The sequence below is a fragment of the Varanus komodoensis genome, unplaced genomic scaffold (assembly GCF_004798865.1).
Source record: "Varanus komodoensis strain SLA01 unplaced genomic scaffold, ASM479886v1 scaffold2, whole genome shotgun sequence".
Classification (NCBI taxonomy): Eukaryota; Metazoa; Chordata; class Lepidosauria; order Squamata; family Varanidae; genus Varanus; species Varanus komodoensis.
In genome coordinates, this window is record NW_025335568.1 from 58943085 (window position 1) to 58955021 (window position 11937).

At 49.0% G+C, this 11937-nt stretch overlaps 1 protein-coding gene across 1 annotated transcript; it reads left to right on the forward strand.

The window, feature by feature from the left end:
- The first annotated feature begins 521 nt into the window (after window positions 1-521).
- On the forward strand, window positions 522-11522 carry LOC123022939 (transmembrane protein 121-like). The gene is made up of 2 exons (XM_044429113.1): window positions 522-569; window positions 10009-11522. Exon 2 carries the CDS (start codon window positions 10010-10012, stop codon window positions 10955-10957), a length of 948 nt encoding a protein of 315 aa, XP_044285048.1. The 5' UTR covers window positions 522-569; window position 10009; the 3' UTR covers window positions 10958-11522.
- The last annotated feature ends 415 nt before the right edge of the window (window positions 11523-11937 follow it).

The following is an 11937-nucleotide window of genomic DNA, read 5'->3' on the forward strand; positions in this document are numbered from 1 at the left end:
CGATGCCGGCAGCGGCAGTGAGGGAGCGGTCTGGACGAGGCGGAGGCGGCGGCGGCGGCGGCGGCGAGGGGCTCCGGGCAAGCCGCGCAGCGCAGGGTGCTCCGCGGATTCCCGGGCTTCGCTGACCGCCCCCCCGCCCGCAGCCCGTCACCGGGGGAAGGAAGGCGACCCGGAGCGGCGGGGGGAGGCGCGCCGCCTCGGGGGCGAGCCACGCGTCCAGAGAGGGAGCCGCGGCGATCCCCGCTCCGCCGCCGGTCCCGCGGCGGGGGCAGCCCGCGGAGCACCCGCCATGAGGGTGGCCCTTGGCCCGGCGGCGGCGGCGGCGGCTGGGGTCGCTTTGCTGGAGTGCGAGCCCGGAATCCACGCGCGAAACTTGCTGAGCGTTCATTGGCTCCAGAGGGCTGCCTCGCTCTGCTCGGGCGCCCGCTCTCGCCCTCCTTCTCCGCCAGCCGATTAAACGGACCGGATCGGCATCTGGAGGCATCCTCCCTTCCTCCTCTCTGCCCGGAACCAGCCCCGTTCAGCTCGCAACCGGAGAAAAGTCCCGCGACTTCCAAGTCCGGCTCTAGGTAAAGACATAAATAATCGTTGTTCTACCAAGAATTCTTTATTAAATGGGATGTTTAAAAGAGGGAGAAGGGAAGAGGGAGAAGCTGCTGGATTTCTTTGGAAAGTGCCCAAAAGCTCCGCCAAGGCACACTGACTGACGAATGGCCCGATACTGCGGGTATGGGCTCAGGGGGTATGGCGAGGTTACGGGAACGTCTGAATCTTCGGCGTTTGCTTGTGAAAGCCTAGCAGCCCCAGGCGGATTTTGTGAGTGGTCGAAAAGTCAGTGATGTTCCGGTCAGTGTTGACAGGCACTGAAATGTGGTTTTCCGCATTCACTTATGCAGATCCCCAAAGGAGGGAAATCTTCCTCCCCCAGGATTTCACCCAGTTCAGCTGGGATTGTCAGCGTTTACGACTGTATGCTCATTTACGAAATGCTGAACATTCACTCTCATGTTCAGGGTCAAAGTAGATGCGATGGAAGCAATTCCATGATTTTTATTTTACAGAAAGCAACCATGGGAGGGATCAGGCAATTTGGATTGGGGCCATAGGGTGGGGGCAGCAGGTTAGAGCTCCTTTCCGTCTCTGTGATGGCCTTGATCTGATCTGGGGTTTGCAACATAAAAATACACCAGTTGTGAGACTCGCACATCACATGTAGTTTGACCTTACTGGCACAACGAAGGCGAGCAGCTGAAGCTTCCTTGCTTTCTTTCTCACACATGTGTTTAGTAGGCTGTGAAGGGAAACCAGTGCTGGATGGGTATGTTGGGAGCTGTAGTCCAAACACTTCTGGAAGGCACCGGGTTGGGAAGGCTGCTATGAACATCCTGTTCTTGCACCTTTCTCCTATTGTGAGACTGCTTTGGAGCTCTTCATAGAGGAATTCAGCACCCTACCCCCCCCCCCCCCCCCCCCCCCAATTCCTACAATCTTATGGCAAGCCCATCCATTCTGGCTTCCTCTTCTGCCAGAGAGCATTGAGCTGGGCAAATGAATGGGTCTCCCTGCCTTGCTGCCACGTTCCAAGCTGAGCACCGGGTGCTTTTCCGCTCTCTTTCACAATGGCTGACTGAATGCCAGAAGCTGACCCAAGTTCAGCAGGGGGTGGCAGGTCAGCATCTAACCAAGGTTCACTGAGCTCCAGCAGGTAGGGGACAGCTAGCAGGTGGGTCCTGCCACCAGCTGGTGAAAGGGAATACAGTGGGTTAACTGGGAAGATATGAAAGTTCCTGGCCAGTTTTTGGAATGTAGCATTGGGGCTGCTCCACATCTAAACAAACTGCAGAGCAGTGAACTACAAAAGAATAAAAACACCTGACTAAAATGCGTTTGTATCAGTTATTAAATCTACTTTTGTCCAGATCAGATCAAACACCATGATGGAGGAAGTCCTTTTGGTTGACTGTGAACAGAGAGAAGTGGGAAGGGGCTTCCAGGAAGATGGGAGGGTGGACTTTGCCTTGAATGTGATGACATTCCCATGTTGCAGGCCAGGCAACAACCTTTCCAGTTGGTCATCTTCTGTTGGGTGTATTTGAAAGAGAGAGGGAAGCTAATTATAACAGGAGAGACAGCTGAAGCTTGCAAGTAGGTGTAAACATGGCTAAATCATGAGGACAGATAACTCGCATCTGAAAGGAGTCAACTGCTGGGGGAATCTCCTTTCCAAACTGGTGTGCATTATGTAGTTTAGCATCCACCAGTCTGGTGCCTTCCAGGAGTTATAGCTCAGTAGCAGAGCACCTGCTGGGCAGATGTGCCCACAGCATGGGGGAAAGGGAGCTGTAGTCAACAGAGCTGGAGGATGTCACTTTGGGGAAGGCTGATGGAGATCTCGCTTGCTTACTTACTGGTGATGTGTCTTGCCATATCCTTTCACTTCCAGGAGTGGAGGTGTCTCTCCTGGGACTGCAGAATAAGCCATTCTGCTAAGTAGGCTATGGGGACCCAACCCAAATGGGATTCCTGCCATGCTGTAATCATCTGGATGTTTCCCCAAAGAGAAAGTGTCTCTCTATTCCCTGAGGCAAGAAAGAGAAACCATAACAGCAGATTTCAGATGCTGGATTAGCACAGAGTTGCAGAATGGAGATAATATGGTAACAGGACCCAGCCCATCGTGTGGGCTGGGTCCCAGTTTTTATGTAGCACTGCACAAAACCTGAGACTGAGCCGGCATTGGGAGGAGTGGCTGCCTCCATATGACTTCTTTTCTCCATGCAGGGGGAAGGCTTGGAATGCTGTGCCTTTCTCAGCCTGGAGAGGGAAAAAGAAAAGCAGGGGGGGGGGGGGGTCAGGGGCAGGACCATGTAGCCCTGACATCTACCAGTCCATGGTGGGCAATCTGGCCCCCGCCTAACAATAGTTTTCCTCCTCTGGTTTAGTAGGACAAACGAAGAAAGGGTGGGTTCACTGAATCAGAGTATGCACTGCAAATGCCTCTTTCCGGAGAACTGGTCTAGATGTTAGATTCTCCATGGGGATCCACATCCCCACCACTGAATTTCTGCTGGCCTGGGCATATTGTCAATTAGAACCTATTCGGAGTTGCCGCTTGGGCTGCTGTAGGGCTATCACTGCCCAGGGAGGAAGGGAAATTTGTCGCGGGCATCCTGATCCCCATGGTGAGTGTAACATCCAGACTGGCACTTCAGTTAATTTCTGTGCAGCAATTTGGAACTGCTCTGCAGATGTGCTCATTAAGAAAAACAACTTTGCCAGTAAAGGTGGTTGATTCTAACTTTCCCAGAGCAAACTGCACAGTAAAATGGATTAACTCTCAAGGAGGCCTTGGAGTAGAGGGTTTTGGGGGGACTAAAAGGTCAGGTGCAAATGCAAAAAAGACCCAAATCTAAAATTAAGAAAATTTTACTTATTAAAAGCAGCATGTGGCTCTCTTACCTTTTTAATGTCCGTAATAAAATCTTTCACTCACTGGCCACATATATCCATTAAGTGGGAGTGATGTCTCTTTAATAAACTAAAAGAGAGAACTAAATTCACTGCCCATTGAAAATCAGAGCTGACATGAAGCCCTTTTAGACCTACTATTGACAAGTTCTGTGGACAGTTTGAGAGGGGTGATTGTTAAGTGAGTTCTGTATTGCCATCCACTAAGAAGCAATGCTGCTTGGGATACAAGGGCACATCCCACACTTTCTTAATCTTAAAAGTATGGGAAAAATGTGCCTATGATAGACAGTAACAATGTATTATATGTAAACATATTCCTGATTGGTACAGCATTGCCCAGATGATGACCATCTTGGATGTCTGTTTCGATATTGCTTAACTTTCCTTACGCCCAGAGTGCATGGTGTACAGCATATAAATGTTCTTTAAGGGTACAGTCGTATTCATGTTTAGGCAGAAAAGGGGCTTGTAAGAGTATGCCTGAGCCATCTGGTTGAGACATACTGTCTAAACATGTATAGGATTTTCCTTAAGACTCTTTTCTTGATATAGATGCACCATCTTGTCTGGTAACTGCCCAGGTAGTTCTAATGTAGCAGGACGGATTGCTCTAATTGGATTGGATTTTGTAAAACTCAGTCTGTGTCTTTGACACAACCATTGTTTGAAAAGATTCTCTTGGCTCTAAATCACATGGGTCCATGGGATTGTTTCTCTGTCAATTTGGGGAAGCTGTTTTTCTTATTAGAACAACAACAGCAAGGAGAGAAACCGGAAACAAAGAAGAAAAGCAAAATGTAATTCTTGCTACTTGTATTGTGGGTTACTTTCAGATGTGCTTTGTTGTCACTTCTAAAATAGCGCATCAGAAGAAAGCAGCCCTTGGCAAAGATAAAGATGAAACTTCACTCTCTAGGCATCACATGTGTTAGCTGAAGCTAGCATTTCATAACTTCTAGCTGCCTTTTCCTGCCTTGGCAGCCTTCAGTAGATAAGCTAACAGAGTGTATTAATGATAACACCTTTTTGTGTTTTGTTTATTTTCTTATCAGCCTTGTTTTTCCCCAAATAAACTTACTTTCAAGAACATTCTAAGATTTTGCCTAGGGAATTCATAATCTCTGGCCTAGCCACACTTGGTTGTGCACTACTTATATAATAATCTTTTGCAGAGTGGAGAGTAAGCGCAGAATGACACTGCCTGCTGTGGATTAATAAGAAATTGCTGCGTAGATACAGCCTCTGTTTAGCTGCTCTTTTGTGTTAACCAGCTGATTGTGCCTGGGTAAATATTTGAGTAGAGTGGAGACAGCTAAGATTAGTGCCAGAGTAAAAGCTGTTTCCTTTACACCTGTGTTACTGTCAGCCCAGGGCTGAGGCTTGGTCCAGGAACTTATTGGCTCAATTAGCTCAGGCCTTGGGTCTGTGACAGCTGTTTTATTGCTTGCTACTTAATGTTGTGGTGCTACTTATTGCATTGCTCTTAAAAACCAGTTACACATGGAAGAAGCATAAATTCTGTGCACAGCACAACCCATACCAATATTGCTCCTGCTTAAGGTTCCTGGCAATTGGACTTACACGAGCTGCAGGGAAGATTAAACATGACAAAAGGGAAAGGAACACCCACAATGTGTGCGCACAAGTTTGCATATTTCTCTTCCTTGCACAGAAGTGCTACAGCACAAAAAACATGATGTTTCAAGCAACCCAAAGATGCTTCGCTGTTTGAATCTCTCCAGAGCTCTGCTGTCTGTGTCTCATTTGGGATTTTTCTCCAGGGCCGGATTTGTTAGTAGCATTGATCCTGGCTCTGTTTGTTTGCTGAGCAATTTTCTGGCCTCATCTGTAATCGCAATAGTTTCTTTTGTGGCTTTTTTGCTTGCCTTTGCTGGTACATGCAGCATCTCACATTGGCAGTTGTGAATGCTATTAGTCTGTCTTCTCAAGTACAGCACTCCCTCGTTCTCCCACTTACTGGCCCTCATAAGGAAAAGTTGTGAGGCTGTCTTAATGCCACAACTAACACCCTTGTCCTGTGCATGTGTGCTCAGTAGATTCCACAGCATTCCATGGAGCTCACTTCCAAATGAATGGGGTACAGACACTGCCTGAGACCGAGTTCAAATTTTACGTCTGCCATGGTCTCCTGAGGTGGTTCCAGGCAAGCTGTCATCTGTTCGCATGCAGACTGCCATTCCGTCATCTCAGGATAATGAGTGGTTTGTCCATCATCACTTGAGATAATTCAGGCACAATGCTTCAATCACTCATAAACCATTCTAGAAATAATGAATTTGTTCACATATCTGTATTTCCTTTTGAAATTTGGGCTTTTGAGAAAAAGTTCACAAGACAACCCTAAATTTGCCTCTATGTGCCAAGTAGTCTGGTGTAATTTAAAATATTTAGGAACTGCTTTTCTAAGGCACAATCCTTTGGGTGGATTTGTATTTATATTCAGAGGTCTGAAGTAGGTAAGATCTTTCATTGATTAATAAATATAAATGGAATATTTATACCTTCATAAGGTGTATGAATTCCATTAATTACAGTGGCCCTTTGTATGAACTATAGAAACCTAATTCTATGGCATTCTGATCTCTTAGAGCCTATTGCAGGGGCTTACACTTTTTCAGAACAGTGGGCACTTTGAAAAAGTGTCATGGATGCTCTCACAAAATGGCTGCTTGGGGGCTCCTTTATAAAAGCAATAAACTAGTCACAATAGGCTGGTCACCCATTTCCCAGAAGGAAAGCTGGTGAGACTTTTTTAAAAGTAACTTGTCCAAAAACTTGAGTACAAGCCAGCATGGGATCTGAACTCCAAAACACAAAACTACTCCTTTGAATCCAAATAAAGATGTCAGTGGAGGGCAGAACTTTGCAGCAGGCCAGCTAAATAAAAATGAAGTAATTTAAGAAATTGAACTCGGGAGTGGCAGGGAGCCTGGTGGGTTTCAAAATAGGTCTTCCGAGGTACATTGGTGCCCACAGGCAGCATGATGGAAATCCCAGGGCTACAAGTGCTTGTGGTCCTTGCAGAACTGGCAGATGGAAGTGCAGACCACCTGGGCTAGAACCCAGGTGCTGGGAAAAGGCTCACGGGAATGGGCTGCAGTGATCTTGCTTGGAATGCAGTGCTGTCCAGGAACCAAAAGGAGCAGCTGAGGGCCGCACCAGGCCCAACAGCTGGGCAGGGTCCACATGACAAGACTGCATGGGGGGGTGATGTGAACCGCTGCACTTGCTTTCAAAGGGCTGGACTGGGAAGATGTTCCACTTAAGCCAACAGAGTGCAGTGAGACAAGGCGGGGGGGGGAGGTTCCCGTACACCCATTTTTTATGTAGAAAACGGACTCTCTGTGACTGGCACACGGGTGTGCATGAAAAGCTCGTGGCTTCCATGCTTGGTGTGGCCGCCAGCCTCCACAGCCCGCCTGCTAGGCTCCCTGCACCATGCAGCAGTGGATCCTGGGGACACCCTTCCTTTCTGTGGTGGGGAGACAACGGGTGCCGTGGCACATGGTCATGGCAGTCCCCACCGCTGTGCCTTCCAGACGTGTTGAACAAGCCTTGCTGCCAGGTCCCTCCAAAGCCACCAGCTGGTTCTTGTAGTCCCTGGGAGCAGGCCGTTTGTAAAACTAACATGTCTTCAGTGTCCCTTCAAGCCAAGAGCGTGGGGATGATGGGAGTTGCAGGCTAAACCATCTGGAGGGCCACAAGTTGCCCTGCAGAGTACACCATGGGGGGGGGGGGTAGCCCTGCAGGAGCCAGTTGCTGGCAGCCTTCCAAGAAGAGAACGAGGATTTATTTATTGAGTTAATTATTTCATTTATATCCTTCTTGCCAATAAGTGGCACTCAAAGTGACTAACAATAAAATACAGATTAGGGGGAAAAAACTTAATTAAAACATAACATAAAAACAAATTGATTAAAAACACAACAATAAACCATCACGGCAGGGGCTGAATGAGTGCCCACAGGCTGTGTCACTTGGCCTCCTTCTTTCTGAATCCATTCCTAAACAACCTAATTTTAACAATAATTGCAGCAGATTCTCAAATTTCCCCATTAGGATGCAGCCTGAGTCTTTCCTTTTTTCTTCTGATGCCTCTCTGGCACGAGGGTCTCTCAATGCAGCGGGAGCATGTGCATCTTGGCATTTTAAAGATCACCTTGACAGCCCCCTCAACCAACCTCAACTGTTCAGCCCTCCCCATAATAATTAGTCAACACGGGTGAGCCAGGAGCATGGAGCGCAGAAAGCTTCAAGAGCAACCCTTCAGCCCAGCAGGCTCAGGTCCTGCTTTTCAGCGCCTCACAGAGTGAAGGATTTCTTGCACAAAGCAACCCATCTTCCGGGCCTTTGCAATGGGTCAGTGTTCAACCTGAGGACAGAGGCAGGATTTGGGGAGGCTTCTTCCTGGCTGATTAAGCTGCCGAGTCAGCCTGAAGCAGGGCATGAAGAAGTTGATGCTGATCTTTCCCAACCTGGTACTCTCCAATTTTGTTAGGCTGCTCGCTAGGAATTCTGGGAGATGCAGTCCAGCACAACTGGAGGGTCCCAGACTGGGGAAGTACGCTTAACAAGCAGAGGAAAAGGGTGACGGGAAGGGGGAGAAAGGGGCACTTAGTAGCTTCATGCTATAGTAAACATAATTTTGGATCCCATTGTATCGGGTAATTTTGGCTACTTCAAAATATGCCATTTTTAGGCAACGTGCTTCAGCACATGCTAGTGACTGAACTTCAGAGATCTCTCAGTTATGTGGATCATCTTGATATCTTCCTATCTGGGTCAGACCCACTGATGGAATCAAAACAGCTCGGGCCATTCTGGTCGGCCAGTCCGTGTTAGGATGTAGACAGGATGGATTGTATTCCTGTTTGGAATATCTCAGCAGCTTTCCATATCAGTGACCGTGATATATTTTTGGACCATCTTGCTGGGATGAAGCTGAGGGGGGGGGGTGTGCGTGAATGTGCGCACATGCACATGTGGATTTTACAGTGGATGACAAGATGAAACACAGTGTGCAGAAGGTGATGCTGGAAGATCTCCATGAGCTTTTGGCAGGGCTGGCCCTTCCACAAGGAAGGTGAAGCATTTGTTCCGGGGAGAGGTTCCTGGAAATGGCAGCAGAAGCCCTTCCACCACTTCCATTTGTGCTCCCTTGGATGCCACCTTTTTCCCCCAGCTGTGGGGAGTTTGTCCGAAGGCTCATGAGATTTTGGATGGGTCTTCCAAGCCTTCAGGTAGCCTTCCACAGCCAGGAAAGAAAAATGGTAGCAGCAGCCATGGTGGCTTCCCTCCAGCTGAAAAATAAATTGGGCTGAGCCTGGCTGATGGGGTTCCCCCAGCTTGTACCTGTGCTGTTTTGTGGCTACCTGAGACAGCTGTTTATACAAAAATTTAGAAATCTGCTGGTGGCGTTTACTAATTCAAAATATAGTCTCAGTCCTAGCAAGTCTGTCTGCCTGCCTGCCTGCCTGCCTGCCTGCCTGCCTGCCTGCCTGCCTGCCTGGGCTTCTATCCATTTCAGGCTTTCTCCTCAGCAGAAAATAACTGATGGACTCCCCCAGCCATTACTCTGTTGATGGAAGAGACTCCTCAGTGGAGTTTCACTCACAGGAGCCTCAAGCACGCAGAAGAGGAAGAGAAGGACATTTTGGTTCCTTCTGCTCCACCCACCCTGCACTTCTGAAACTGCTCCAGAATGCTGGAAAACCCTTTGGAACAATGTGGGGGCTGGCAGTGCAGGGGGGCTGCAGGAGCAGGAATTTGTAGAGACTGCTTCCTCCTTGATCTTCTTCTGGTGTAAGTCACCACTATAGTGGGAGCCTCTTCCTCCAGATCCAGCCCTATAGCTCATATATATTTGCTTCTCAGTGCTCAAAACACAGATATATTATCTCCATTTTACAGATTTCTGCCTGGAATGCACATTTAGAACAGCTTGAACAAAAACATCCATGCTCAGCTCTCAGTGACAGAATGTAGCATCCATTCCATGGTGCTCCTTGAAACAAACAGGAGATACATTTCCACTGTGCAATTGATTATTTAATGTTGAACCTCTTTCAGCCCACAGGCCAAATTCTATTCTGGGGAAGCTCATTGGGGCTACATTCCAGCTGTGGGCAATGCCAGAGGCAAAGGGGCATGGCCAGAATGCCAGCATGTTTCATCTTCGTGCCCTTAAAGCCCATAGCTAGCCTTATGAGGGGCATTTCAACCCTTTAGAATGGGGGGGAAACTGTTCACTGCCGCTATAAGCAGCTGATGGTTGGCAGAAGTGGGTGGGGCCAGGGGGCCAGGGGAAGAGGCACGGCCTTCTGGGAAGTCCTGGTGGCGGGGACCGGTTAGAACCTCAGGAGGACCACTTTCAGCTCTGCAGTTCTGCATCTCTGGACTATTCAGTGCATTGATACAGAAGGTGTATTTCCCCACTGAGAGCTGTAGAATATGCAGTATAATATCCAACCTTCCTGGCTAATCTGTATATGTGTGACTCTGTGTTCCTTGTTTCAGGATGGTTCCTCCCCCACCCATTAACAAGCCCCATGTCTGCCTATCTACCACACTCATCATGAGCAGCATGGTACTTATGGACGCCTACCTGGTGGAACAGAACCAGGGCTCCAGAAAATTGGGCATTTGCATTATGGTCTCCGTCGGGGACCTCTGCTTCCTGGTGGTGCTCAGGTATGTGGCGGTTTGGGTCGGAGCCGAGGTGAGAACTGCCAAGAGAGGCTATGCCATGATCCTTTGGTTCCTGTACGTCTTCGTTCTAGAGATCAAAGTCTACTTCATCTATCAGAACTACAAGGCTGACCGCAAAAGCTTGGATCTGATGGCCCGCAAAGCGTTGACCCTCCTCCTGTCCATCTGCATCCCAGCCCTCTATGTGCTGCTGGTGGCCACAGAACACATGGAATACGTCAGGACGTTCAAGAAGAAGGAGGACCTCCGCAACCGACTCTTCTGGGTTATTGTTGACATGCTGGACGTGTTGGACATCCAGGCCAACCTCTGGGAGCCCCAGAAGAAAGGGCTTCCCATCTGGGTGGAAGGCCTAATGTTCTTCTACTGCTACATCTTGCTCTTGGTCCTCCCTTGCGTCTCGCTGTGTGAAATCAGCATGCAAGGGATCAGCATCATGCCACACCGCATGATGCTGTACCCGATGCTGAGCATGCTCACCATCAACATCACCACCATCTTCATCAGGGGCAGCAACATGGTGTTCTTCAGGGACATCCGTGTCTCAGGCATTTTCATGGGGAAGAATGTGCTGGCCATTGTCCTCAAGGTCTGCATGTTTGTGCAGTACAGGAAGCATTTACACCATGCACCAGCAGGATCAGGCACCTCAGACCCTCAGCATAACGCCACTTCCCAACCACAGCCTGTCCTGCATCTCCTGAAGCCCCAGAACCAGACTCCCTGTCCTGAGGGACTGGCCCAGGAGAACACATGACACAGCAAGCATCCGTGTGCTGGGTGACGAGCAACACCTTCTGTTGGTGATCAATAGGTTCAAAGGCAAAGAGGAACAGAATCCACTGAGCCCCACATAGACGGTGCTGGCCCTTCTGGAATGTTTGTGAGCGCCTTCCTCTCCCTCTTCCCTTGCACTGCGCCCTGGGATTGCCTTGGGCTAAGAAAAGATCACTTTGAGAGTGGCCCAGCCTTGATGCCAAGGTGTGGGCTGGCAGACTGTACAGACAAATGTATAGGTCTCTGGGAGGGTGGTTGCCATGGGACTGATAATCTGCTTGATGGGCAACAGGCAGGGGCAAACAATCGACTGCCTTCTTTGCCTCTCATATAGCCAGTTATTTCTGTAATGGAAGGAGTTGTGTCTTGGAATGTAACCGTTTTGTTACCAGGGGTAGATCTGGGAATGCCAGGAAAGCACCTGCTAGACAGACAATTGTACTGTTTAAATAACCTTCCTTTCTGGGATGGTTGAAAGACACTGCACCCTGCCCACCTAAGTTCCCAGGGAGTGTCTGGGGTCAGGGCATACAGTAGCCTTTCCCAGCCTGGTGCCTGCCAGATGTTTTGGACAACAACTTGCAGCATTCTCGGGCTTTGGCCATGTTGGCAGGACTGTGGGAAGCTGAACACCAAAAGCAACTGGGGAGCATCAGCTTGAGGAAGGCTGGTGTAGGGTGTGTGCTGGTTCCAGAGCCATTTTGTCTCCCCTGTGGAAACATGCAGGTCTATGATCCTTCCGGCACCCCTTTTTTCATTAATGCCTTTCTCTTTTCAATAAAATGGAGGCCAAGCCTCAAAGTTGTCAACTGTCTGTGCAAGTGCCTTTGGCTATCAGAACAACACGAATCCCTAGTGCTCATGGGCGGGAGGGTGTGAAGAATGCCAGCTTGGCTGCAGGAAACAGAAAGGCCCGGTGGGCCCAAAAGAGCTTCCCCTTGGTCACCACAGGACTTAAAT